We start from the raw sequence: 27,842 nt of genomic DNA, 5'->3' as shown, positions 1-27,842 counted from the left end.
CCAGCTTCCCTTCCACCTTCCTGAGCTGCTGTACTGCCAGCTCCTCTGTTACCTCTTGGGAGAGAAACTGGAAGTCATCCAGGCTTCGCCAGCAAGAAGCCACTTATTTTGTTTGAATAAAATCATAGGATTAGAGTTTGAAGTCCTAAGAGATAATCTAGTCCAATTCTACATTTTACAGAAAAGGAATTTGAATTGGTACAATGATATAAAGTTAGTATTCAAATCAGGACTCAACACGGTTCCTGTGACTCCATGGCCCTCTCCATGTTATAACCAGCTATCTTTCTGGCAGCTGTATTAGGCAGCTGAAGGCTCTGGGGGTTCTGGAAGACGTTGCAACGTGAGGGTGGACATCAGTTCCTTCTCTTTCTGGTTAGAGGGCTGAGTACTGCTTCACCGAGGCACCTGAGAAACTGCCTCAAGTTTACCCTTGCGGTGGGAGGTGTGTGGGGCACTGATTTGAACTGAAGGTATGTGAGCTGTAGGACCAGGCAGAAGCGGAAGAAGACAAATCTGTGACAGTCTCGTGAGATCCAAGCGCTGAGGGAACGAGGCAGCGGTTGGGAGGGTTGTATGACAGAATGGGGATGTGCAGCCCAGCATCCCTCCCCCCGGGAAGCAAATACAGTTGCTCTCCAGAAAGCTGTCCCAGAGAAGCCTGACGTGAGCTCCTCGGCAAATCTGAGTGGGGACGACCAAGGACGTCAATAGGCTCCTCCGCGGTGTTCGCCTAGTCTACAGGAGAGCCGGGAGCGAGCCGGAGGATCCTTCTCTCCGGTGCTCTGCCCGGTTGCCCCGCCTTCCGCAAGTCATTTAACCAATGACAGAGCGGTAGGCGGCTACCTAAGGACGCTTCTGCTTTCCCTCAGTCTCGGAAGGATTAGCCAATCAGTGGGCACTTGGTGGTTGCTAAGAGACCTTTGAACTTGGCTCCACCCATGCTCAGGATTTTAGCCAATGAAAATCTGTACTTTGGAGTGTTGCCGCGATACCAGTGAGATTAATTCCGCCGCCTGAATGTTTCGGCGCCTGCGCAGATTGGGGAACGTTCTGGAAGACAGCGGAGCTGCCGCCATTTTGCGGGAAGAGGAGCGGCTCCGATTGTAGTGGGGCTCTTACTGCTGAGTCTCTGGAAGGGAGCCGTGCTTCGCGTCCCCCGACACACCCAAAGGAACGGAGGGAACCGGGACCCCCCCCCCCCTGCGGGGACCCGGAACTGGTAAGAAACCCCGAAACCGGGTCCCCCCCCGAAACGTCACCTATGCGTGACGTTGTCGCACGGCGCCTCCCCCTGACGTCACAGGCAGAAAATGGCGTCAAGAGCAGAATTGGGCAAACTTTATTTATTTATTTTTTTGGGGGGCAAACTTTTAAAATTAAAAAAATTTTTTTGTTTACTTTGATCTGGAAGTGTTCGCTACCTAACTGTAATCCATCGGCACCCTCGTGGCTACATCCTTTAGCGATGAAGATGCTGTTTCAAGGGTCCCAGTGACTTACCTCTTTCCAGGTCCCCGCAGCTCTGACATTTAGGGTGTCCCACACTGTGGAGGGAGCATCGACCCACCACGGTCTGAGAGGACATGTGGGATCCGTTTTCAGCCCTTAGTGCCACCACTCAGAGAGAGATGAGGGAATTGAGGCTTCTTTTTCAATCTTCAGTCTCTCAAAGACTCATGTTCAGTATGTTGGCCACTCTGCCCACACATCCTGTGGCGGTAGAGGAGCATAATGGGGCCACATACGAGGCTTTAGAATCGGGACACTGACCCTCGCAGAGATGCTGCCAGTCGGTAACTTGTAGGACCATTTTTTGAAGCGTGGCCTTGGCTTGTTACACAACATGGGGAATGATTTTATCTTTCTCATTGTTTCTGTTCTTAATTAAGCTGTCTTCAGTTTGGACATGTTTGTGCCCAGCTCAGTTACCGGACCCAGGAGATGGCGCTACCATCACCCCTGGGACTCCAGCGTTTGGTGAATTCTGCCTGATCAGGGCTGACAGTGGTTCTTCACTCTCCTTTGCCCCCGCGGCAGTGGGGTCTTGTCTGTGCTGGCTTGGGTCTTGTCTGTGCTATGACAAGGTCCACGTAGTGCCGTGATTGTGGGCCTTTAACATAGTTTTTGGAGCAGGGTTGGAAGAAAGCACTATAATATTTTAATGTATGGGATTGAGTGGACTTTGACCCATAAGTTAGGACTCAAAGAGTTTGAAAACTCCCAACGTGAAAGCACACAGTGTTTGGGACATTCTGTTTTTAGGACATCTAGAAAGATAGACTAAACCCAGCAAGATTGCAAGTTTCAAAGTGTGCTGGTGTTATATATGTCTGTGCTTAAATAGATTCATTCATTTGTTTCTGAAGTCTGAAAACTTCATTCCATAGGAAGGGGTTCATTTGTCAACTTACATGAAAGTTTTTTTTTGGTGTTAAGTTATCCCTATGCTGTACTAGCACTCAACAAAGAGCAGTTCTTGAAGCATTTCATTTGGAGAGTTAAAGGCAGGCTGTGAAAAAGAGAAGCGTTATGACACTTAGAAAAATTGTATAGATTTGGCAGCCAAAATGAATGAAAGGAACAGAGCTTGTAGATCAAAAACTTACTTTCAGAACCATTTTTTCCCACAGTAGCATATATTAAGATATATGCTGGCATATATTAAAATCAGATAGCATATATTAAAATCAGCCTGAAAAAAAAAATCAGCCTGGTTTCTAATATTTTGTAGCATATACTGTTACACGCTGAATATCTGTAAGCCACACAATAGGTGTGACTAATGGGACTGATTCTTTTGATATACGTATCAGAACATTAATTCTTCAAGTCAGTGTAAATTTAAAGTAGACATCTTGGTAAGCTGTGTACTTTTCTTTTTTAAATTTCCTTCAGGGTTTAAGTTATAAACCACATGAGAGAGCAGTAACCTGTTAGAATATTAGACTTAAGAGTCGGAAGACTTATGATCAAGGGTCAGCTTCTCCATTTGAGCTTTGTGACTTTGGGCAGTTCACAGAACCTCAGTTTTTTCATCTGTGCATTTTTAAAATCTTTCTTCCTTCCTCCCTCCCTCCCTCCCTCCCTCCCTCCCTCCCTCCCTCCCTTCCTTCCTTTCTGCTGTGCAGCGTCTTAGTTCAGGCACGTGGGATCTTTAGTTGCGGCATATGGGCTTTTTACTTGCAGCATGCATGTGGGATCTAGTTCCTTGACCAGGGATCGAACCCGGGCCCCCTGCATCGGGAGCACGGAGTCTTACCCACTAGACCACCAGGGAAGTCCGTCATCTGTGCATTAGATCCAATATTTGCCTGTAGCATATGTTACCATTGATTGTTAAATAAATGTAAGGTGTTAATATAAGAGATTGAGTTCACTGGTTTTTAGACACACCTATTTGATTTTGGTTTGGTTTCCATTTTAAGCCTTAAATTTGGCTCCAAGTAAGTTTTATTGGTTGGCTCTTTCCAAGAATTTTATCTCTGTAACATGTTTAGCATAGTGTCTAGCAATATTAGGTACTATAAATGATAGATATTGATATAATGATTACTCTTATTAAGTCATCAAAATAGGCTATGGACTCTGAGGGCAACCAAGACAGCATGATTGGATGATGCATTAGCTGCTTTAAAGAGGACAAAGTTCTTGAGGATATGGAAAGTCTAATTATGATTAACCTCCTTGCATAGAAAGTATTTAGATTAGTTTTTTTTTCAGCTTTATTAAGATGTAATTGACATAAAATAAAACTGTACACATTAAAGTGTATAGTTTGATGGGTTTTGATGTGTTTTGATATGTGTTAACACCCATGAAACCATCACCCCCCAAATTCCAAAATGCCCTTTTATAATCCTTTCATCCTAGCCCCTTCCCACCTATTCTTATCCTTAGGTAACCACTGGTCTGCTTTCTGTCACTACAGGTTAGTTTGCATTTTCTAGAATTTTATGTAAATGAAATCATACAGTATGTATTCTTTTTTTTACCTGTTTCCTTCCACTCAGCATAATTATTTCGAGAGTCATCCATGTTATGTATATTGATAATTTCAGACCAGTAATTTCTGAATAATTTATCCTATTGATTTTGTTTGGTGTCTTCTGTTTTTTTTTATTTGATAGACCTGTCGTGGACAGACTTGGGAAAGACCATTGCTAGATGTGAAAGCTTGGGGTAGGCGAGAAGTCCTACTGTACCTTCCTAGACAGAAAGGCTTCAGAGTGGGACTGGTTAAGCCTGTCTTAATCATGGTCTTTCTGAGTTACCCAAACTCTGGTTGGTATTGTACAGAAAATGCTTAATGATGAATCCCCTCATTATTTATGTTGGGCGGTGGTGTGGGGAAAAGCTTCGGACAAATCTGCATTATTCTGGTATTGCTTTGTCTTGCTCCTAATTTTTAGTCATGCGTTCTTACCTTTTTATGGGAAATATGTGCCGATTTAAGTTTAAACTAATTATTTATTCAGAATTTTGAACAGTAGAATGGAGGCCGAATGTCTGTTGTAAAGTAAACAGTAATTTTGAGTACCAATATTTTCTCTTCACGGGACGGGGTCTATATTGTGTATTGTTTCTACCTAGATATTCAGTTTTCTTCTAGACCCCTGACCTTTTCTAAGCCACAAAGCAGAACTAGTTCAGATCAGTAAGGTGCAAAAATAAACTTAGGGTAAGCAACAGCGGGTAAGGTACCTTTGGAGTTCAAGAAACAGAACTGTATATCCTGAAGTCTGTTTCTTGCAGGGGGGAGGGAATGTGGGGTGCTGGAAGGGGAGGAAAAATATAAATGAGGTTCTTATGTATTGATGTCCTCTCCTCAGATCTGCTACAATGGCGTCCGATGACTTTGATATAGTGATTGAGGCCATGCTGGAGGCTCCCTATAAAAAAGAGGAGGTAAGATTCCCCATCTCACTCTTGGAATTGGGCTGGTAAGAAAAAGCACTTGTGGATCATCAGTTTCAACGCTTTGTGAATCTTTTTTCCCTGTTCGTTTATTATGTGCAGTGGCTTTCATGAAAGGCATAATCTTTTAGTAAGCTCTGCTGGAGGCCGATACTCAAGGGCCATGCTTACAGAAAGGGCCCCAGAAACTGGGGGTCGGGGGGACATGAAGTTGCGGTGGGAACCAGTGCTTTGCTCACAGCTCTCAGTGACACAGTAGAAGGTCAGTGTATCTCAGGCATAACTCTCATTTCTCACTCTCCAGGGAAATGGGTGTTAGTGGAACAGATGTTGGGGTAGCTAAAGGTTTGACTTCAAAATCTGATTTCTTCTTTTTGGGTAGTTTCTTTCCTTATTCTCTTATTCTTTTTGTTAGGAGGTTCAGGTGCTTAGAAACTGTTTAGATGATTGAGAGCTTCGATTTCATGAGCTTTCTTCCTTGTCCACTTCTTTCCTTGCCCAATGGAATCTGTGTGTCTGCCACCTGGTACCTTGTGTCATTTTCCTGGCGAACCCCTCAGGATGAGCAGCAAACTAACGAGGTTGAAAAGGAGATCCCTAGTAACACCACCAACAGCACCAGCCGTACCGGCAGCAGTGGCAGTGGCACCAGTGGGGAGGCAAGCAAGTGAGTGTGGCCTGAGGAAAATGGGTTGGCAACTTGAGGAAGGGAAGCAACTGTGTCCGTTACAGAGACAGCCAGAACAGGGAGGTGGTTGCTGGTAAGATTTCTGACTTTTAGTAATGGCTCCACTGGGTCATGGGAATGATGGTGACCTGGGTTAATGATCTTCTAGTCTTCGCTTGCCAGTGTAGATTTGTGGATAGACTTGTGGATCAGTCCAGGCGTTGATGTAGTATTTCACTTGAATAAAATAGCAAGAGGATCTCTGATTTGGAAACATGAGCTTTTGCTTGGTTTTGTGGGGGAAAATGGCCATTTCAGATGCCTGACAGCATTCAGGGCTCTGTGTAAACTGATGTCATGCCATTGTTGTGAACTTCTGCCATATTGTCTTCTAGACTTTGGTCTTTCACTGCTTTCTGTTTCACCCTTGCTTTAGTGTCATTTCTTATCCTTGGGAGAGATAATGAAACATCAGTAATAAGAGTTTATGTTCTCTTTCACAGGAAGAAGAGGAGTCGGAGCCATAGTAAAAGCAGGGATAGAAAACGCAGGTCAGTCATTCTGGGGCCGCTTGGGTTTTGAGAATTATAAATGGAAAGAAACCAGGGAAAGCTGTACATTAAAGGCCAGAAAGGTTGGTTTGTTTCTTAAGGAGCTTAATAGTCATTGCCGTCCACAGTCGTAGTCGAGACCGTCATAGGCGGAGAAGCAGTCGGAGCCGGAGTCGAGATCGGCAGCGTCGTCACCGCAGCCGTAGCTGGGATCGTCGACATAGTAGTGAGTCACGAAGTCGAGACCGACGTCGTGAGGATCGTGTGCGCTACAGGAGTCCACCGCTTGGCACTGGGTATCACCTTTTGCTTATAAGATCGTCTTTGTATCGTATTTTGGGATAGGCAGGAGACCCAGTTACTGGAGGGGTGATACTCAGAATTCTCATGTGCGATGGGGTGCTGTAATCTGGTTTTCTCATGGTGGAAGACCCAGCACTGGGCCAGTGTGGATAAAGATGGGTGACCTGGTTTTCAGTTTGGTTGTTCTCTGTTCCGTAGGCGTAGGTATGGACACAGTAAGAGTCCTCATTTCCGAGAGAAGAGCCCAGTCAGGTGAGTTGACAGTGAGCACTCTTTTAGGGATTGTGAGTTATGAATAAAAAGCGGTTTGAGCCAAACCACAGGAATGTTTAGTACTTGAGGGTAGCTGAAGAATGATGACCAAGTACTGGGAGGGAGGGTCTCGACGATTTTGCTCACTCTTTAGGGAGCCAGTTGATAATCTGAGTCCTGAGGAGCGGGATGCCCGCACGGTGTTCTGTATGCAGTTAGCTGCCCGCATTCGGCCTCGAGACCTGGAGGACTTTTTCTCGGCTGTTGGCAAGGTAACCCTCTTCCCCCTCTTAGTTGTCTCTGAGAAGCCTGTCTTCTCTCCATCCCCCTTTATGCCCAACTCAGGATTTCCTTTTTGCCCTGGATAGGTTCGAGATGTACGTATCATCTCAGATCGGAACTCACGTCGTTCTAAGGGCATTGCCTATGTGGAATTCTGTGAGATCCAGTCTGTGCCGCTGGCCATTGGGCTGACCGGGCAGCGGCTGCTGGGAGTGCCTATCATTGTACAGGCCTCACAGGTGAGCAGCCTGAGAAATGGACATGAGAAGATGGAGTTGATGGTGGTAGGTGTGGGGCATGACCCATCATCTCCTCGTTCCGCAGGCTGAGAAAAACCGACTGGCAGCCATGGCCAACAACCTGCAGAAGGGCAGTGGTGGACCAATGCGCCTCTTCGTGGGCTCCCTGCACTTCAATATCACCGAGGACATGCTCCGGGGCATCTTTGAGCCCTTTGGCAAAGTGAGTAGAAAGTGAGGGAAACCTCTGAAGGGAATCGGAAAAAGTGGGGAGGGCAAGTGTACCTCCTCGTTCTGTCTGACCATGATTAACCCACTGCGTGTTTCACGATGGCCATGTGGGTCCATGCTGGGAAAGTTGGGCTCCATCTGTATTCATACTGCTCAGGAGACAAATTTGGCACCGTGAAATCAAATAATGGGGTCCAGATGAAGTAAGATGAGTCAGAAAAAGTGTTTGGGAAAGAGATGGGCTTTGTCTCTTTTTTAAAATGATTTGGAGAGATGTAATGGGTTGGTTAGAAAGAGGTATTTAGAACAATCGGGGTAAGGGACTTCCCTGGCGGTCCAGTGGTTAAGACTCCGTGCTTCCACTGCAGGGGGCGCAGGTTCGATCCCTGGTTGGGAAACTAAGATCCCACATGCCACATGCTGCGCATGGCCAAAAAAAAAAAAAGAACAGTCTGGGTAGGAAAGATCAAAGGTATGGCTTAGCCAAAAGATTATTGATGATTTTTCTCTATTCTGCAGATTGATAATATTGTCCTGATGAAGGACTCAGATACAGGCCGCTCTAAAGGTTATGGTTTTATTACGGTGAGTCTCTAGTCTTCAACTTTTTAATTTTAGTTTAGGTTTCTCCACTTGTCTGATTTTGCAGCTTAGCTTCATCCTCCTCCCATAGGAACTGTCTAACTGACCCATAAACCCTGGTGCCTGAAGCTTGGACTAACCTTCTGCCCCTTGAGATGAGTGCATTGCTTGAGATCATGGCTTTTCTCCTACACTCTGTCAGTGGCACTGGTATGGGGTGTCCAGGAGGTCAACCAGCTTCCCTGGTGCTACAGCTTGCTCTCTGGGTAATAGTAACGATTCCAGGCTGCAGCTAAGAGGTTGGGGGCATGAGGGAGGTTAGGTATGGGCCTTTATAGATGTGCTTTATAGAATTGGTATATTTTCATGATGGGGTGGGAATAAGAAGGTATATACTTCTCTCTGGTCCTACCCAGTTTGAAGCAGTTTCCCCATTGAGAAATATCTGTATATTTAAATACCACTATAGGGAAAACAGTGAGGCCACCTAATAGTGGGCAAGTCTCACCTTTTCCTAACACTCCAACAAAATTGTTTCCAATTCCCATAACTGGTTCTTCCAGCCCCATGTGACTCCAGGCTAGGACTGGCTGCCAGCCACAAAGTCTGATAGAAGCTGATATTTTCTGGGCTCAATCCAGGCAGCATACACCCCCCCAGTTGCCTGCAGGGCAGAGGGGAGGTAGGTTGTGTTCTACCATGGGAATTGCTCATCTCAGAAGTATCTGGTAAAAGCACGCCACCTACACCACCTGCCTAGGAACTGTCAGTACCACGTGCCAGGCCCTAGGACAGGTAATACCAGAGTAAATAAAGCCAGCTGTGGTGTTCATGGTGGCAAGTACCTTTTCTAGCTCCCTGTGTGACTCAGATGCAGAAAGGTTTTTGTGGGGCCTTTTTGCCCTTGTGTTGCTGCCTTTTAGGTCAACACCCTTGACACATAAACAGCAGACTGGGAATCCTCTTCATGCCAGGCTGCAGCTAGTGCTGCTGCTGAAAGGGACGAGAGAGTAGAGGCCTTCTGGCCAGTGGGCCAGAGTCAGCAGCACTGGGGCGGGGTGGGCGTGGGGGTGCAGTCTCGCTCTCAGTACCAGGGTGTGCGCCTTCCTGAGGCTGGGCTCTGGAGTTCCACGTTCCTGGTTCTTGACTAAGGACTGAAACTTACTAGTCCTGAGGGCTGAAATTAAAGCTCAGGAGCCTTGGATCTCAGCCTGTCTTACTTCCATTTGATATGCCCATTTGTGAAACAGCCTGTCAGACTGGGCTCCCTACAGATGATGCGCTGTTAGGTTCTCAGTGGAGCTGGAAGATTGAAAAGCGATTGCGCTTGAGTCAGCTGGAAAAGGTCTTTCTTAGAGAACCATTTGGGGGCATGGGGATCTTAGGTCACATTCCCTGGGAAAGAAAAGTTTGAGCCACAGTGAGCATGCAATTTTCATGGGACAGTAGGACGAGAGAGTATTAGTGGGGCTTTGAGAGCATGTCTGTGGCCAGGAGGTACCTGATATGGCCTGGGTTTCTTGTAGTTCTCTGACTCTGAGTGTGCCCGCCGGGCCCTGGAACAGTTGAATGGCTTTGAGCTTGCTGGTCGGCCTGTGAGGGTTGGCCATGTGACCGAGCGGCTGGATGGTGGCACAGACACCACTTTTCCTGACGGAGACCAGGAGCTGGATCTGGGATCAGCGGGTGGACGTTTGCAGCTCATGGCCAAATTGGCAGAAGGTAGGGCTTCTCTGCAGAGTGAAGAACATGGCGTTGAATTTTACATCAAGGGTTAGGACTTAACCCCACCTCGTCTTTCCCTCTGAGGCTCTGGAATCCAGCTGCCGACCACCGCTGCTGCTGCCCAAGCTGCTGCCTTGCAACTGAATGGAGCAGTTCCTTTGGGGTCCCTGAACCCAGCGGCTTTGACTGGTAGACTTGGACTTGGGAAAGGGAGAGAAGGGTCGGGCCTGGAAGGCATGAATGCTCTGTGCTAACTCCCTTGTCTCTCTTTGTTCCAGCTCTGAGTCCGGCCCTGAACCTCGCCTCCCAGGCAATCGCCTCCCAGTGCTTCCAGCTTTCCAGCCTCTTTACCCCCCAAACCATGTGAGTCTCAAGGCCCAGCTCATTTCAGTGTTCACAGTTCCTTTCTTTCCTCCGGCTTCCCGTTTACATCTTCTCCATGCCACAGGTAATGAGTGGCGCAGTCCACTGCCTCCCTCTGCCTCTGGGTCCTGCCACTCCCTTCTCCACGTCTACCCTTCCATGGCCCCTTCTCTCCATTCTGTGGACCAAACCATCCTGAGGGTGTGAACATTGACGGTGGGGGAACTGGGACCCCCCTCGGACACCAAGGAGAGCTCCTGCCCACCGCAGCCGCAGTGGGAATGGACCCTGGTGAGCAAAGCTGCCAGTTGAAGAGAACAGAATCTGCACTTGCATTGAACATCTGTTTCTCTGTGTTTATCGTCTCCTGGGATGACCTTCCTTGCCCTTTCCAACCACCTCTTACTGATTCCTTGATTCCTCCCCCATTGGGAAGGCCATAGGGCATTAACTGAAGGAACTAACCGCTCTCTGCCTGCCTGTACCTTTACCCTACAATCTGTCACGGAAAACCTTTAAGACCTCTGGTCTCTGAGGACGTTGGAGTTTGAGGGAGTGAACCTTGAAAGTGCTGGCTTGCTGCTACAAGGGCCCTGGAAGATAGCACGGACATGTGTGTTGGGAAGCCTGCCTTAAACCTTAGCTTGGGGCCAGAACTGCTACTGTGGGCTCAACATCTTGCTGGGAGGTGTGGGAATGATCTCTCCTGCCAGCCGTTTTGGATGTCTTAGGGGCATTCGGGAGTTCAGTGAAAGGTGGGGTACCTTTCTGTTACCTTCCATCTTCCTTTGTGTAGTTGTCCTTCCTTTGGCCCAGGGTGGGAGGATGGAGGGGAGGCTGCTTCTCTCCACCACTTCCATGTGCCTCTGGAGACTGGGGGCTCAAGCCCAGCTGGGCACACGTGAGTCTTTCTCACTGTATTTTATACCCTTGTGTCTGTGTACATAAATATAAATATATATATATATATATAAACTTTGTACAAAAGGCAGGTCCCACAGTTGTGGCGGCAGCTGCCCATGTGTGTGGTCTCGGTCCAGTGGTGTGTCTGTCTGACGTTAACTTATCCTGAGCCAAAACCACGAATGATTCTAGGGATATAAAACATTTGTAATGCCATTGAGTTTTTTTCCTTTATTTTAATTTTTTAAAAATGTGATCTTTAGAAAGAAAAACAGACAAAAGGCACACACGCCATCTGTATCTGCTTTATACTCCCGTGGTCTTTATGCTCTGTGGTCTCCTTCTGTCTTTATCTTGATTATCTCCAAACCTCCCTGCCTAGTGGACAGACCTCTGGGCTCCCTCTCTCTGCCTGGGGACAGATCTTGTCTTTCCACCAGATGGCAGTGTGACGGTAGCACGTTCTGCACCTTGCTCTAAGGGTGTTTCGTGATCCTGAGGAGCTTAAGTACCAGAGAAGCCTCCTAAGCTCACCATTCTTACCTTGTTGAACTCTGTACCTGCCTTTGGACCTTTCTGTAGTGGACATCCAGTCCAATATCCAAAGGGGTTTGGGCATTATACATCAGGGCTCCCCAGGCCTTAAGTCTGCAGTTGTTCGTCCTTTCAGTCCCCCCAACTCTTTCCATACGGCTCTGATAACACAGGCCTGAGACCAGTCGATGAATTCCAGGGAGCTGAGCATTCCAGGCATGGCCCTTCCAAAGGTGAGGGCACACCTTCCTCTGCCTGCTTTGTAAGGCTTAGAACAAGGGGCCAGCCCAGAGCCTGGCTCGCCAACTAGGGACCAACCAAAAGGAGAAGGTCTGAGGTTCAAGGACAGGGCTCTGTGGGCTTCCTCCATTCTTTACTGGTCTCTATGCAACAGAATGTTGAGAGTTTATTGTCACACTAAAAATTCGGATAATTGCTGCTAGGTTTTAACTTGTCAGTTAAGGCTTCTAAGCAGAGTGATGGTTTTTTAGTGGTTAGCTTATGACGTTGCTCTTTACACTGCAGTGTTAAGTACCTGAAACCTACTTGTGGCATAAAAGGCCACTGGGACTCTGGAGGGACTTCCAGGCTGCTGCAGTCTCACCCACTGTCACCCCTACCCCTTCCCTGTACTAATTTGCTCTCTGGACCTGGGAGAAGGGAAGGAGGCCGCGTTGTTTTTAGGTAGGAGCAGCTGGCTAAGGCCCAGTCCCTTGCAGTTATTGATGCGGCTGCTAAGGCATCCTGACCTCAGTGCAAACCATTTTTACATTTTTATGCATCCTCCTGAGGCTATGGGCCAGGCCTCCTCATGGCAGTCTTGAACATCTTCAAACTGTAGGTACCCCCAGGCCTTGCTTCCTGCCCTCAGGTGGGCCCCCACCACTGCTCAGTTTCCTTATACTCCCATTCCTAGCTGCTTTGGCCTTCCTGCACTTTGCGTCCTTCCACCTCAGTTCTAACTTGCTCCTTGTTCTTAGAGCCTTGCATAGCTTTTTGCTGGGAGAGAGACAAGGGTGGAAGTAAGGGAATGTCTAAGACAACTTCTGTTCTAGTCTTAACCCACATAAGGTGACAATGTCTAGTGGGTAACAGCCGGTGTCACTGTGTGTGACTCAGTGCCTTCTTGTTACTCATCCCTCTATAGGGGGTGGTTGGCGTGGAGAGAAGGGGCAGTGAACAGCCTCTGGGCCCAGCCTGATGTAAAGGAGCCTCCCTCAACCTCCTGCCTGAGCACGGTGGCTAAGGTGGGAGTAGAGATGAGACTTGCCCAGGTCTGTGCCCAGCGCAGTTAGAATTTTCCCACCAGTCCTCAATTCTGAATGGGATTTTTCACCTGACTTTCGGCTTAGAGCCTCCACTCCTCTCTTCTCTAAGGCAGTGGCATTCCTCCCTGTTCTTTAAATGCTGCTGGATTGGGATTCACCCTACTTCTTTCTTAGGCTCTGTGGGCTACCAGTGGAAGCAGGGCTGTGACCTATGAACCTTTAGTCTTGGTGCTTATAAGGAAGGGAAATGAGCTAAAAACTTGGAGATACTCTATCACAGCCCTGCCTTTCTCTTAAAGAGTCTGGTGCGAATCAGGAAGTATTACCTGGACAGGGACTTCCCTGGTGGTCCAGTGGGTAAGACTCCATGCTTCCAATGCAGGGGGGCCCAGGTTTGATCCCTGGTCGGGGAACTAGATCCCACATGCATGCCGCAACCAAGAAGTTCGCGTGCTGCAACTGGAAAAAAAAGGAGTGGGGGGGGAGTATTACTTGGACAGTCAGAAGAGGCTCTCCTGGCACCAAAAAGTGGGGTGGTTAACAATGAGAATTTACATTTATGCAGGATTTGGTGTGGGTTAGGCATTGTTCGAATCATTTTATTTTTTTAAAATTATTTTTTTTAAATTTTATTTATTTATTTATTTATTTATGGCTGTGTTGGGTCTTCGTTTCTGTGTGAGGGCTCTCTCTAGTTGCGGCAAGTGGGGGCCACTCTTCATCGCGGTGCGCGGGCCTCTCACTATCGCGGCCTCTCTTGTTGTGGGGCACAGGCTCCAGACGCGCAGGCTCAGCAATTGTGGCTCCCGGGCCTAGTTGCTCCGCGGCATGTGGGATCTTCCCAGACCAGGGCTCGAACCCGTATCCCTTGCATTGGCAGGCAGATTCTCAACCACTGCGCCACCAGGGAAGCCCCGAATCATTTTATATGTATTGAATTGTTTAATCCTCACAATGACCCTCTGAAGTAGATTCTTTTATTATCTTTACTTTGTTAATGAGGAAACTGATACCCAAAAGGTTAACTAACTTGTCCCCCAATTATGCAGTTAGCAAGTTTGGGATTTCAGTCCAGTCTAGCTTCAGATCCCTTGATCTTAATTTTAACCTGCCTCAGCATCACTGTGGAAGCCAAAGCCTTGGAGTCATGGGGAAGTGTCACTTTTTCTGTCTCTATACTCATAGTTCTCAGTATATCCTGAATTCTTCCACTTCCATGTCTACTGTCTTGTTCTCTCTTCCTGCCCCTCTCTGCTGGTCAAAATCCTGTCCTTTAAGACTGATGATTTCCTAGTTGAAGTTGATTTTCCTTTTCAGTATTCTTGGTCCTATGTAGGTCTTATTCTGACTTTATTTACAGTTCTTGGTAAACTCTGTTACTAGATGGTTATAGATTGATGAAGCCAGTCATAGATGTGTCTTTTTCATTACTGTTTTGTTTGCACCATTTTGTATCTGTTCAGTTGAATTAATTCCCTCTCAGTTCAAGTCAGAGCCAGGCTTTCCAGAGGCTGTCCCTTCTAGCCTGCTTTTCCTAGCAGTCTCGTCCATTTCTTCCTCACTGCTCCAAGAGAGGAGGCAGCTTTACTCTTTTTGGTGTTACCATGGTAACCTGTGAAGCTTTCTGTCTAAAGTGATGCTTGCCACCCCAGAGACTGATGTTTCCATGGCAACCAGGTGAAGTCAGTAGTCATGAGCTGAATGCAGGAAAGGAGTTCTGGTCTGAAGCTGTGTGAATCTTCTGGCTTCAGATATCCCCCCCTTCCCTTCCAACTTTTGCACTCTATATCCAGAACGGATTGCTCGCAAAGTGTATTCTTTTTTTTTTTTTTTTTGGCTGCATTGGGTCGTCGTTGCGGTGCGAGGGCTTCTCATTGCAGTGGCTTCTCATTGCGGAGCACAGATTCTAGGCGCACAGGCCTTTGCTGTTGCGGCACGTGGGCTCAGTAGTTGTGGCTCACGGGCTCTAGAGCGCAGGCTCAGTAGTTGTGGTGCATGGGCTTAGTTGCTCCACGGCATGTGGGATCTTCCCAGACCAGGGCTCGAGCCCGTGTCCCCTGCATTGGCAGGCGGATTCTTAACCACTGCGCCACCAGGGAAGTCCCTCAAAGTGTGTTCTTAGTTGAGAGAGCTCTGTGTGAGGTGAAGCAGACCAGTCAACTTAGATCATGTGGGAAGATGGAGGCAAGGAAAGAGATGATCAAAGATCACTTTTAAAAGTTGGATGAGGGACTTCTCTGGTGGCCCAGTGGTTTAGAATCTGCCTGCCAATGCAGGGGACACAGGTTCGATCCCTGGTCCTGGAAGATCCCACATGCCGTGGAGCAACTAAGCCCTTGCACCACAACTACTGAGCCCGCATGCCACAATTACTGAAGCCCTTGTGCCTAGAGCCAGTGCTCCGCAACAAGAGAAGCCACTGCAATGAGAAGCCCGTGCACCACATCGAAGAGTAGCCCCCGCTCGCCACAACTAGAGAAAGCCCGCATGCAGCAACAAAGACCCAACGATGAAGACCCAATGCAGCCATAAATAAATAAATAAAATATTTTTAAAAGTTGGATGAGTTCTCTTGGCTCTCCCAGATGATCTGCTCTCAAGAGCCCTTAAGGAGTTGGGTGGAGTTACTGGAGACCCATTAAGCAGTTATTTTTGAGGGCAGTGGGTGGATGAGGTGCCTGAAGATTGGAAAAGAGCCAGTCAGTGCTGGATTGCAAGAAGAGGGAAACAGTGACCTTGGAAATCAGAGACTTGTCAGACTCTTGCCAATATCCCAGAAAGGATGGGAACTTCAGTCAGCTTTCAAGCATCCTGAAGCCTACTTGTTTAAAATGAATGGTGCTGAGAATTAGCCTCCTTCTCCCACTTCCTGGGCCCAGCCAAGCCAGGGAACCTCCACCCTGTAGCAGAAAGATCATACTCTGGAACAACACCATGTGCTTCAGATCTCTCTTCTGCCACAAACCAGCTGAGTAAGCTTAGGTGTTACTTCTCTAACTCAAGACTCCTCCCTTTTAGAAAGGAAATGATAACAGTAGTACCTGTCTCGGGGATGTTGTGAGGATGCAATGAAATGATAACCTGTAGAGGCCTTAGAACTTGATAGCTTCCCATTCCTCTGGATGCCTACATACTTGACTTTCTACCTGACCTAATTCTCCTCCCCAACTTTGAGAATGCTCGAGATTTACAGGGGCGGAACTGATGGTGGGGCAATGGTGAAAATAAACCTTCATTGTTCCTGGGCTAAAGTCCCAGGCTTACAAGGTCCTAGGTCACACACAGGCTACATTTCAGGAAAACAAATCCCACTGGTCAAATCTCTTTATACTTGAAACTCTAATCAGGTTACAACCAGATGGCTTTGGAAAATCAAGGTGGGCCCCTCAAGTACCTTCAGGATACCTAGTGCCCTTTGCTTGGTCTGGCTGGGGAAAATCCCAGAGCAGTCTCTGTTATAGTCCTTTGCAAGCATCCCTCCTAATCTCCCCCAAGCATTCCTATGGCACCTGTCTTTGTGGTCTCCAGAGCCTAGCCCTACCTACTCTGGCAGTTTCCTTTCAGAATAAGTATTTTAAATCAGCACAGGTCCTCTGCCTAAAGTTGTAATTTGAACAGAAAAATGGGAAACTGTGTAGTATAATACCATCCTTAGGCTTCAGTTGCCAATCTTCCCCCCAAAACTCCCCAAACAAGAAATCCGATAATGGGTTACCTGTGAGTCTTGCAGGAGGCTGTTGGACTTTGTGGACCACAACTTAAATTTGTATCTCCAGAGTGGTGCCATGCTTTGAGAGATTAGCATGTTGCATGGTTGCCTGAATAAGGGACCAGACACAGGTTGCAAAAAAACATTGCTTCTAAATCAACTATACTCCAATAAAAATTTTTAAAAAAAGAAAAATAATAAAAAATTTTTGTAAGAAGCATTACTTCCACTGCTGATTTGTATAATCATGAAGATATTTGCATTTTTATCTAGTCCTCATGATTATCCTACAAGATAGGTATCATTATCCTCGTTTTATTTATTTATTTATTGGCCACGCCTTGTGGCAGGCAGGATCTTAGTTCCCTGGAACTAAGGAAGCGCAGAGTCCTAACCACTGGGCCACCAGGGAAGCCCTTATCCTCATTTTATAATTGGGAAGAGCTGAGGTTCAGAAAGACAAGAGAGGTTAAGAGTGACTTTCTCCATAGACTTCCATCCAGAAAATAGCCTGAGTGCCAGGTAAAAGGCTTACACAGCCCCATTGAATTTATATTCACGCCTTGACTTTACAAGGCCACCAAGCTGTAGAGTCATGACATCAAGATTCAAATTCCTTGAGTATTTCCATCAGAGAGCCACCAGATGATAAAGGACTAAGAAGCAGAATGCTCTTGACTGGTTTTGGGACCCTTTGACATCCTCCCAAATTTTGCTTCCTTCTGTACAGGGAGGGTCTTTACCTCATCATGTGGCAGGCTGCCCACCATTTCTCCTGTACATTTGCTCATGTGGTTTTGCCGCAAGACATTTATTTTCCTTCTTTCCCCCATCTATCTACAGCCTATGTATAACCTTCAAGGCCCAGTTCCTAAAATATGTCTTCCAAATGTTCTGTCTCTTCCATTCAGACTTCTTAGAGCACGTGATATAGCTTGCAGTTAGTCAGAATGTGGTATAGTTTGCTGCTGTTTTGGCCATGGTAGTGCTACCTCCAACTTGCCCTGTCTCTCCAGCTCAATTGTAAGCTACTTGAGGGCAGGGATAGTGCCTTATCTGTATTTGTTTTCTCTTTAGGGCCCAGCACAGTGACTGGCATATGGCAGTATTTGAGCAGAGCAACAAGCATTTGTAGATGAAAGATTAAAAGGCCCAGGAAGATTTTACTTAGACTGATGTGGATTGGAACAATTAGATTAGATTAATAAAAAGATGTATGTATGGGTGGACTTTCTGGGAGCGAGGATTTAACCCAGAAGACTTGCGGAGTGTCCTTCCATGACTCCGGCAGTCCTTCAGAAGAGGAGAGAGCCCCTGTTCCAGTCTCTAAAGAGGGTTAGATGCAGCAGGGCACAAAGGCCCAATTGTAAGCAGAGGCCCAGAGCAGAGGGATAACTTCTAAGACAGGACTGGCCTCACCTCTGGCCTCTCAAGGGAGAGAACACCCAGTCTATGCTCTTGGCCAATGAGGCGGCCTTGTGGGCCAGGCGGCATGGGGTTAGTAGAGGTTGGGCAGGGACTGGGCTGATAAGGGAGCACAGACCCCAAGTCAAAATTGGACTGGTTAAGAGGAGCACGGGGCTTCCCTGGTGGCACAGTGGTTAAGAATCCGCCTGCCTATGCAGGGGACCCGGGTTCGAGCCCTGGTCCGGGAAGATCCCACATGCCCGGAGCAACTAAGCCCACGTACCACAACTACTGGAGCCCGCGCGCCTAGAGCCCGTGCTCCGCAACAGGAGAGGCCACCGCAATGAGAAGCCTGCGCACCGCAACAAAGAGTAGCCCCTGCTCTTTGCAACTAGAGAAAGCCGCGCGCAGCAACAAAGACCCAACGCAGCCAAAAATAAATAATAAATTAATTAATTTTTAAAAAAAAGGGCGCGTGAGGGCAGAGAGGATCTTACCTGGCACAGGCAGCTCAGCATCGGGCCCCCTTGCTGGTCTCATGCCAGTCCAGATCAGCAGCCTGGGCTTACTTTGCCTTGATCAGAGGGAGGGAGAAGAGTGGCCAGGCTCTCAGAGAAGACCCCACCTCTCCCAAGTCTAGCAGGAGCGGGGCTTCAGCTTCTGTCTGTTCTGAGCTCTTTCCTGTAGGCGTCTGGAGGGAACACACAGATGGGTCGGGCTGATGGAACTGGCTGAGTTGGGGGGAGGGAAGCTTGTGGCGTGTGTGGCTCCCCTCATGGGGGAGGTCCTGCCGTCATCATCTTTAGACTTCTGCCCCATGAAAGGCACTGGGCCTTCTGGTTCCTCATCCTCCCCTCCTGCCACATTTGACCAGTGGTGGTACTCTTCCTCTAGAAAACCCTTCTCCCTGGGCAGTAGCCATTACCTGCTCAACCCTAGTTCCTCCACCACTTCTTTGGCAGCTGCATCCCACCTTCTTCATCTGCCTGTCCCCAGGACTCTCTCTTTGGTCCCTCTTCTTTCTCTGGAACACCAAAGCTTTGTTTTGTTTTAAATTATTTAGTTTAGGGACTTCCCTGGTGGCGCAGCAGTTAACAATCCGCCTGCCAGTGCAGGAGACACAGGTTCGAGCCCTGGTCCGGGAAGATCCCACATGCCGCGGAGCAACTAAGCCCGTGCGCCACAACTACTGAGGCTGCGAGCCACAACTACTGAGCCCTCGTGCCAGAACTACTGAAGCCCGCATACCTAGAGCCCGTGCTTTGCAGCAAGAGAAGCCACCACAATGAGAAGTCCGCCCACCGCAACAAAGAGTAGACCTCGCTCTCTGCAACTAGAGAAAGCCCGCGTGCAGCAACAAAGACCCAATACAGCCAAAAATAAATAATTTATTTTAAAAAAATTATTTAGTTTATTTAGCCATAGTTAAAAACCCAAAAGGTAGTAAAAAGGCATACAATGAAAAGTAAACCTCCTACACCTGTTGTCCACCCACCAAGTTCCCCTTCTCAGCAGCAGTCAGTACCATCTCGGCTCGTGATCTGTTGGGTCACAGACCCCTTTGGAAATCTGATGAAATTCGTGAACCTATTCTCAGACAAATGTGTGACTGCACAAACGCATCAGATTGTACCATTTCACAAGAATCACAGACCCCTAAAGCCCATGTGTGGTTTGAGGCTAAGGATCCCAACCTGTACTGCATCCTCTTAGTCTCTCCCTTAGTGGGTCCCTGCTGCAAAATGAAAATGCAGGGTTCCTTCTTCAAGGAGCCTTGTTCAAGCGACAGCAGAGCATTTAACTAAGCATGGGGCCCTGTGTGACTGCCCTGCATCTCATCCTTTCCTCTGGCTTTACTACCATTGGTATGGCAATTATTCTCCTATCTGTGTCTCTTGCCCTAACTTGTTTTGAATTTCAGACTCAGCTGTCCAGGGATGTATTTCTGAGCATCTCAAACTCAAAAGAGTCTCCAAAATGGAGCCATTTACCGGCTACCTCCCCTGCCCCCTAACTCCCAGTTCCTCACCATCCTCCCATCACCTGCAACTTCTCCCTGTCTTTATACCCAGCCACTCAGTTGTCAAGTCCCACAGATTCTGACTCTAAGTTCCATGCTGCCTCTCCTTTCCCACTGCCATCTCCCTCAGCGTGGTCCTTCATTACCTTCCATGTGTATTACTGTGATTGTCCCCTAAACTCATCTCTTCAGGCCTTGCCTCTGCTGCTCCAGTCCATCTCCTTGCCTCCTCTTCCCAAAGGACCAGCCCCATCATGTCACTTACACACTCAAAACCCTTCAGTGACTCTCACTGCCTACAGAGTTGGGCACAAACTCCTTTGCCTGGCATTTAAGGTCCTTTGCAATAGGGCTCCCAAACTTCTTTTCGGTGCTCATCTCTTAGCCCTCCTCTTCATGTCCCTGAGGTTTCAACGCAACTGTAGGACCATCTGGTCCCTTAATGGGCCCAGTGTGTTTTCCTGCAGTTTACAATTTGCACTGCCGCTGTTCCTGGTCCCCAGAGTTTAGAGCTGGCTTACGCCACTATAGCCATGTAATTTCTCTGGCCCTTTTACCACAGCCACTGCCCATGGCTCTGCCCATAGTGTCCCCTGCATTCTTTCTACTGTCCCTCTCCCTCTTCCCATCATCCTCACTGAAGGGGAACCTCAGATGCAAGGCTGGATACAATCACCATTAAGTATCAAGCAGACGAGAGTGCAATCCCAGCTCTATTGCTTATTGACCTCAGGCAAGTTACTTTCTGTTTCTTCCACAGTAGAAGAGGTAGTGACACCTCATATAGTCATTAAAGAATTGAGATAAAGTAAGTTAAGTCCTAAGGATAGTGTCATTATTCATATCATCATCTCACCACCTGTGCTGGGCTGGTCCCCCTTGGCTCCTCCCCAGCTGCAAGGACTCAGGAGACATCTCATCCCTCTTTCCATCGAGTTCTGGGAACCTGGGTGGGGTGGAGTGGAGGCCTGGCCCTCAGGTGCTCGGGTAGCTGTATTGTATGTCTAGGGGTGAGGGGAACTGCTGCCTCTGCTCTCTTTGTTCATGCTCAGCTCAGGCAGCAGCAGGCGTGGGCGTCCCCAGGGGAGGCAGTGACAGCTTCAGCTCTCACAGGGACCTTGCAGGTGACAGCTGGGGAGGTGCAGGCCAACCCTATCACGCCCCAGCTGATGGGCCTCCCTGTTGGATGTGGGCCCCACCTTGAATCAGCCCAGGTCACAGCTGAGTGTAGTTCTGGGTACAAAATGTAGCCTCCAGCCTGCTCCTTGCCGGATAAGGGGTAAGGTGATGGGGACTTGGTCACTGAGTTACCAAATTAATTCTAACGGGTCCCTGCTCCTCTCCAGGCCTGTTTTTTCATTGGCAAAGGGACAAGCTGGACTCCGTAAACTTTAGGGGCCTTTTGCCCCTTGTTATGACTACTCCAGGACTAAGTCAGTTCCGGAGTCTCCCTAGAACCGTTACAGACAAGAAAACTCAGGCTCAGAGGAGCAAGGAACCTAAATCCACCCATCCCTTCCGTGGGGGGGGGGGGGCTTTGAGAACAGAGAGTCAAAGTGAGCAAGTGCAGTAGAAAAATTCTTTATTGAAAAGGGAAGTGTGGCCCCCTTGCTGGTGCCTCCTGGAACCTGGCTAAAGGCGGGTTGCCACCGCACAGCTCTTCAGGCAAAAGTCTCTGCACACCTTCCCCTTAATAACCTTAAAGGGGAAGTGCCGTGGTGTAACGGTAAATCACAATCAATTCAGAAGAACAGCGCTTCCAGGCCCTTGCCTTTAAGACTTCTTAAAGGCAAAGTGGACAAGTGCAGCAGATCAGAGCCAGGACGCTTTAGGAAAGTCTCAAAGAAGCGGCTCCGTGTCTTTACCTTTAAGAATCTCTTAAAGTTGAGGCATATTCGCGCTGAGTACAAAGGTGGAAAACTGTAAAGGAGTTTACAAAGCACTTTTCCAGTTCTTGCTTTTAGCACCTCTTTACGGGAGAGGTGGTCAAGCGTGAATTAATAAAAAAACAAAATACCTTGCAGAACTACTTCCCTCCCCGCCCGCCGGAAGCCGCCCCGCCCAACAGTCGCTGCGCGACCCCCGCGGGTCAGCGTCCTCGCCTTCCAGGAGCCCCGAGGCCGGGAGGTAACCGGGGGGCGCGCGGAGCGGGTGGGGCGACGCCCGCCGGGGTCTGGGGGCGGGGGGCCCGGCTCCCAAAGTCACACCGGGGCGTCCCGGGAGTTTCTGGTTTCCTAGACTGTCTTCACAGAGGAAGCCGGAGGGGGGCGGGGCGGGGCGAGGGGGCGAGCGGAGGGCGCGGTGACCATGGCGACCGCGGTGACCATGGCGACCACGGTGACCATAGCGACCGCGGCTCAGAGCACGGAGAGGTCGTGACACGACTTGGAGCGCTGCTTGAAGAACTTGGTGTTGCGCGGCACCAGGTTGGCAAGGAAGCGCTTGGCCTTCTTGGTGAGGCTCTCGCGGCGCGTGGGCGGCGCGGGGCCCTCGGGCCTGCCCCACTCGGGCTGCGGGCCCCCAGCGCGGTTCGGGCCCCGCCGCAGCCGGATCTGGCGCACCGCTCCCTCGAAGAGCTCCCGCGTGTTGTGGTGCAGCGCGGCCGACGTCTCGATGTGCTTGCAGCTCAGTGTCCCTGCCAGATGGCGGCCCTCTGCAGGAAGGGACGTGTTCAGGCGCCCGCCCGCCCATGGGGTTGCGCTGGGCCCGGGGCCGGGCGAGGCTGGGTCTGGGGGGTCCAGGGCGTGCAGTGGAAAGGGATTGGGGCAAATGGATCTCTTGCAACTGATAGAACAAGCAGGGATTAAGTGGAGGGCGGTGGTGGTGTGGAGGGGGAGGGAGAAAGGGGCCTTGAGAAGAGGTGAGGGGGAAGAGAAGGGAGTCTCGGGGCCCAAGGCGTGGGCATTGAGAGTCTGCCCTTAGCCTGGGGCTAACTGCAGTTTTGTGCACCCAGGAGGGTAAAAGGGCCTTATGGAGAAGAGGTGTCCTGGAAGGGAGAGGGTTCCCTGAGATTGCAAACATGGATGAGGTTCAGGGTACTCACCCTCCAGTGAGACCTCCCGGGAGCGGGCCAGGTCACTCTTGTTTCCAACGAGGATGACAGGCAGGTCATGGTGGGGCCTCCCAGCCCTGAGCCGTAGTAGGGTCTCTGGAACTTTGGAGAAGCTTTGTCGGTCGGTGACTGAGAAGACGATGAGAAAGGCATCCCCCGTCTGAAGGCAGTGGTCCTGCAGCCACCCCCCTGCATCCCCCTGCAGATGGGCAGAGAGTCGTGGAACGTCAGGGCTGGAGGCATGGGAGAACCTGCCCAGCACCTACACCTCAAGGATGAGGAGCCAGGATGTGAGGGAGACGCCACCTGCTTAGGACACAGAGCTAGTTAATGGCAGAATCTCCATACTCAGAGTGTGTTTGTGGAGGAGGGAGAAGTTTGTAATGTGAGCCCCACATGGGCGAATGGGGGACATAGGATCCTAGTCTAGGGTAGCCCATCCTACTTTGTTATGCTTAAGCTCTTAAAAAATGAATGCTATTCAAGTGTGTGTAATCTGGCCTCTCGTTTCTGCATAGTAATCATTTATGTCCAAATATTCACAAGTCCTCACTTTTTTCCCCTTCCCTGACATTACAGAGCCCTGAGCTTCTGTCCTCTCAGATCAGGATCTTCTAGGCTGAAAAATGTACAGAGGGGGTCAGTTTCAGGGTGTTCAGCCTGGCTTGCAGTTGCAGGGTTTGTCAAATCCAGATCCTAACTTTCCTCTGGGTCAGAAGATCCTGGAAACCAGACAGCAGCTCTCAATGCCATGGTATGTGCATAGGTGTGAGCCTTTGCTCTCTGAGACAATATATATGAAAGGTCAGGTTCCACTACATGTTAAAACCAGGGGCTGTAGTCCCACCAGCCTTCAGCCTTCAGCCATACTTGGCCCCTCCTCAGCTCTCCCAGGTTTCATCACCTGCTTGCAGCCACATCTTAGTTCTCACCTGTTCCCAGATGTCATAAACAACTAGAGTCACTTCCTCCTTATCCACCATGATGCGTCTCTCATAGGTGTCCTCTGTTGGGAAATAGGGACAGGGAATAGAGCCCATTAGGAGGCTTCCCAACACCTGTAAGACCTGGTAACCAGGGATGCCTTAGATCCCAGCACCAGGGACCCCCTCCAGGGAGGTTGCCACAGAAAGCATTGAAACAGTTTCTCTTAGGTTCTGGCCTCCAGGACTGTTCATGCCTTGAGCTCTTCCATCCCTGACTAGGGCTCCAGAGGCACCCTCAATCCTTGCAGGGCTCCCCCAAATACCTGGGTTCTCCGGCTCGTGAGCACTGTCTCCCTGGAGACCACCGAAAGTGCCTGCTAGGGTGCTCTTGCCCACGCCGCTCTCCCCCACCAGCATGACCTTGAAGATGCCATCCTTTTGGGTGGGGGCTGCCTCTCCTGAACCCAGGGAGTCAGAGGAGCCAGAGGATGAGGTTTGAGGTGGCCAGTCAAGTTCATCTACAGCCTGGGCCCGCCGCAGCTGGTGCTTGTAGGGGACAGGCATACTGCCTCTTCGTCTGGGGGCCCCCGGGGCAGGGGGTGGCCCGCCCCGGTCCAACCCTGCCAACAGTTTCTCTGGCTTCTTCAGCAGTGTAGCATCTGCTTCTGGGGGGGGGGGCAAAGAGAAGGAAGCTATGAGTGGGGTAGGCCTAGGCACCTGCAGAGGACTCAGTCCTGGCTGCTCCAGCCTCAGAGGCCCAGTCGATGACCGTGACCCAGAAGGAGCTGAGAATCTTTGGTCCGACCTCTTCCACTGAACTCCACCAGAAGCCTGAACTGGTGGGGCTCCCAGGGGCTGACCTGAAGGCTTGCCCAGTGTGGTTTCAGCCACAACCCGTTCAAAACATGCCCCATGCAGGGGAGGCACCTGTGTGCAGGCTTGCACACCCACTCACACTTCACACTGTCACACAGGCACACCCCCAGACTAGGCCTCTGGCCGGGGGCTGCCCCTCCTTCCACCGGGAGGCCCTGCCCCCTCCTGCTTCCTGCACTGATGATCCCCACCCAGAGGATAAACTGAAGCTGCTGCCCAGGTTCTGGGGTTGGGTACTGATAGAGTCAAAAACTTTGTGGGGAGCCTGTTCCCAGGGAAGGGACTTGCTCACTGAGATGTGTGTGTTGGGTCTCCATGGGTGTGTTAAGGGGGCTGCCTCTTCCCATGGCCCTGTAGGTAAGCATCCCCCAATGCATGTCTGTGTGTGAGAATCCTTCTGCACCCCTGGCTGTCCCTGTGAGTCCGACAGAATATTGTGTTCATCGTGAGGCTGAGGGAGGGAGAGAGAGGGAGGGAGGAGGAGAAATAGCGAGAGAGCAGTAGCAGGGAGAGTGACAATGCACGGGTCAGGGTAACTGGAGGAGGAACCACAGACATAACAAAGGGGGATAGAGAGAGGCTGGAAATAGCCCAGGATCAATACTTGGCTGGCAGCCAGGGCCTCCAGGAGCCAGAGAAACCCTCAAAACAGTTCCCCAGGGTAGCCCCCTGCCCATAATTCCCAGGCTTGTGGGCTGCCCCTTGTCTTTCCCCCTTCCCTCCTGCCCGTCCCAACCTCTTGGGAATGAGGCAGACCTAGGGGCTAAGTACCAGTTTCCCCAGGGACACCCCCGGTGATGGGTTAGGGGACATTTAGGCAGCCCACCTCTGCCCCCTAGCCCCCCACCTCAGCTGAGCCCCAGTCCTGGTGTGGGCAGGAGGCTTCCCCACTTCCTGAGTTGGTCTTCCCCTCTTGCTGTTTGGGTTCGAGCTCCTTCAACCCCTAGTTCTGACCTCCCCACCAAAGCTTCAGCTCCCACCCCCATGGTTGCAGCCAGCACCTGCCAGCTCAGCCCTCACCTGGTGTGGGCGTCCCTGGCGGGGAGGCCCGGTGGCTGCCGGCGGGGCAGAGTGCTGTGGTTTCTGTGTCCGTGTCCATGTCGGTGTCGAGGTCTGTGTGCATCGGTGTGCGTGTGCGTGTGCAGCCTGGCGGCTCGCAGCACCCGCTCCCTCACTCAGCAGCACTGTCAGCTCTTCCCTTTAAATACCACCCCCCATGCCCTCCCCCTAGACACCTGGGGAAACAGTCCCACCCCCTGATGAGGTCACATATGCTAATGAGCCGTGATGTCAGCGGGATTCCCTCCTTTCTGCCCACCGCCCCCCCACCCCCTTTGCATCGCTTCCCTCTGGGAGCACACACACTGCGGAGTCTGGTTAAGACATGAACAGAACAAAGTCAGAGGGGCAGAAGAGACGGGTTCAGAGAAGTGGGGTGAGGGGTCAGTGGGCAAGGGAGCTGAGGATGGGAGGAGGCAAGGACCCAGGGCCTGGGTGGTCTTTCTCCAGGAGCCAGGACTATGTGTCATTTGTCTCCGTATCCCAGCCCCTTAGCCCAGTGTTCAGCCCGGAGTGGGTGCTCAGTAGCTAAATGGAGGGGCTAAAGGAAGAAACCAAAAAAGACGCAGGGACAGGAGGACAGCCACCCTGCCACCAAGCTTCTCTGCCACCCCCTCTTCCCCATATTACCCCTTCTGGGCTAAGGCCCACAGCAGTACCCACTTCCCAGCCTGGCCCCTAGGCAGATGGGGGCTTTGAGGAAGGAGACATGGCTGCTTTGTTTGGCAGCTTCATATTTTTACTAGGTTCAGGTGGGTACAAACCATTGTGGGGACTCCTTCCCCATCTCTCCCTCCCTGCCCGGCCCACCAACCTCGTGTTAATCAGAGCAGGAAAAAGGGGAGAGACAGCCCTCTAGAAGAAGTTCCCAATCCCCAGTGCGGGAGCCAGCCCCCCTCTCAGTGCTCTCTGGGGCAGCCCCAGGCCTTCTGGGCTACACAGGGCAGACACACAATGACACCTACCTCTTGGGGGGGAAGCCAGGATAGCGGGGCTCCTTTACTGCTCCTTTTCTGCCCGGTCCCTTTCCCTTCAGGCTCCCACTCTTGACTTCCTGATGCCCCCAAGGACCCAAACACACATTCCGATTTCCTGGCCCCTTCTCACCCCATTTTTGCCAGATGCTGTGCTAAGCACCTTCCTGCATTCTCTCCTTTCATCCTCATGACCCTGAGGCTCAGAGTGGTGGGTGAGTGGCCTGTCCCCCAAATCAATCATGCAGCTGGAAAATGGGGACACCAGGATTCCCACCCAGATCTTTCCAATGCCAAAGACTGTTTTTTGTCTCTATGCTATGCTGCCTTCCTTGTCTTAAATATTCCAACTGTCTCCTATTATTGGGGACAATCTATATTGTGATCTTCAGTGGACTTTTCCAATTGAAGAAGCAAATAGTGATCTCGGGGTTACTAGTGCAGTGACGCTTCACTTATGTGGAGGTCAACTGCAGGGTAACATTGTGGGGTCTAGAGGGAGCAGAAAGAACTCTTAAGCAGCTACAGTCTTCATGTGCTTCACTCACTGGACAGACCCTACAGTCCTCAATCACAGCCTACTCGTTCTTACTTTATTCACAATTTTAATGTGTCCATGTGTGTTCCTGTGCTCAAAGATTAGAAGCACATTTATAGCAGCTAGTGACCCCTGATCGCTTGGTAGCAAGGGAAGCAGTATCACAGAAAACTTTTATTTTTTTAATTTTTAAAATTTATTTATTTATTTATTTTTGGCTGTGTTGGGTCTTCGTTGCTGCGCGTGGGCTTTCTCTAGTTGCGGCGAGTGGGGGCTACTCTTCGTTGCAGTGTGCGGGCTTCTCATTGCGGTGGCTTCTCTTGTTGCGGATCACGGGCTCTAGGTGTGCGGGCTTCAGTAGTTCTGCCCTGTGGGCTCAGTAGTTGTGGCTCGCGGGCTCTGGAGCGCAGGCTCACTAGTGGTGGCACACGGGCTTAGTTGCTCTACGGCATGTGGGATCTTCC

At 50.0% G+C, this 27,842-nt stretch overlaps 2 protein-coding genes across 9 annotated transcripts; one reads left to right on the top strand and one right to left on the bottom strand.

Annotated features, from left to right (window-relative positions):
* Nucleotides 1–1,030: 1,030 nt before the first annotated feature.
* Nucleotides 1,031–23,468, top strand: RBM23 (RNA binding motif protein 23). Of its 8 annotated transcripts, none has more exons than XR_005018722.1 (16): nt 1,031–1,222; nt 4,833–4,908; nt 5,478–5,584; nt 6,088–6,135; nt 6,264–6,431; nt 6,637–6,690; nt 6,845–6,962; nt 7,059–7,211; nt 7,297–7,434; nt 7,962–8,027; nt 9,551–9,746; nt 9,834–9,938; nt 10,028–10,112; nt 10,198–10,403; nt 21,978–22,080; nt 23,211–23,468. XR_005018722.1 is itself a non-coding variant. In XM_036843010.1 (16 exons), exons 4-16 carry the CDS (start codon nt 4,843–4,845, stop codon nt 10,199–10,201), a joined length of 1,308 nt encoding a protein of 435 aa, XP_036698905.1. In that variant the 5' UTR covers nt 1,031–1,222; nt 3,901–3,931; nt 4,131–4,182; nt 4,833–4,842; the 3' UTR covers nt 10,202–11,077. The 8 variants fall into 8 exon arrangements, 6 of the variants coding, with proteins under 6 accessions (XP_036698905.1, XP_036698903.1, XP_036698904.1 ...); XM_036843010.1 differs by lacking the exons at nt 21,978–22,080; nt 23,211–23,468 and adding exons at nt 3,901–3,931; nt 4,131–4,182 and having other exon boundaries at nt 10,198–11,077; XM_036843008.1 differs by lacking the exons at nt 21,978–22,080; nt 23,211–23,468 and adding exons at nt 3,901–3,931; nt 4,131–4,284 and having other exon boundaries at nt 10,198–11,077.
* Nucleotides 22,097–25,930, bottom strand: REM2 (RRAD and GEM like GTPase 2). The gene is made up of 5 exons (XM_036842027.1): nt 25,828–25,930; nt 24,255–24,596; nt 23,938–24,011; nt 22,997–23,204; nt 22,097–22,606 (listed from the first exon to the last, which is right to left on the bottom strand). The coding sequence occupies exons 1-5, from the start codon at nt 25,928–25,930 to the stop codon at nt 22,311–22,313; spliced, it is 1,023 nt and encodes a 340-aa protein (XP_036697922.1). The 3' UTR covers nt 22,097–22,310.
* Nucleotides 25,931–27,842: the final 1,912 nt, after the last annotated feature.

This window comes from Balaenoptera musculus, chromosome 2, assembly GCF_009873245.2.
Source record: "Balaenoptera musculus isolate JJ_BM4_2016_0621 chromosome 2, mBalMus1.pri.v3, whole genome shotgun sequence".
NCBI classification, from domain to species: Eukaryota; Metazoa; Chordata; class Mammalia; order Artiodactyla; family Balaenopteridae; genus Balaenoptera; species Balaenoptera musculus.
Note: the sequence above shows the minus strand (reverse complement) of the source record. Positions and strands in the feature narration are given on the sequence as shown.

What these genes read in the sequence shown, in the direction of transcription:
- RBM23 (XM_036843004.1), top strand. Translation starts at nt 4,843, where the DNA reads ATGGCGTCCGATGACTTTGATATAGTGATTGAGGCCATGCTGGAGGCT. An exon ending in ACCAGTGGGGAGGCAAGCAA is followed by an intron (nt 5,585 to 6,087) that starts GTGAGTGTGGCC and finishes TCTCTTTCACAG; the next exon opens with GAAGAAGAGGAGTCGGAGCC. An exon ending in CATGGCCAAATTGGCAGAAG is followed by an intron (nt 9,747 to 9,833) that starts GTAGGGCTTCTC and finishes TTTCCCTCTGAG; the next exon opens with GCTCTGGAATCCAGCTGCCG.
- REM2 (XM_036842027.1), bottom strand. Translation starts at nt 25,930, where the DNA reads ATGCACACAGACCTCGACACCGACATGGACACGGACACAGAAACCACA. An exon ending in TCACGAGCCGGAGAACCCAG is followed by an intron (nt 24,012 to 24,254) that starts GTATTTGGGGGA and finishes ATTTCCCAACAG; the next exon opens with AGGACACCTATGAGAGACGC. An exon ending in CCGGGAGGTCTCACTGGAGG is followed by an intron (nt 22,607 to 22,996) that starts GTGAGTACCCTG and finishes CCCTTCCTGCAG; the next exon opens with AGGGCCGCCATCTGGCAGGG.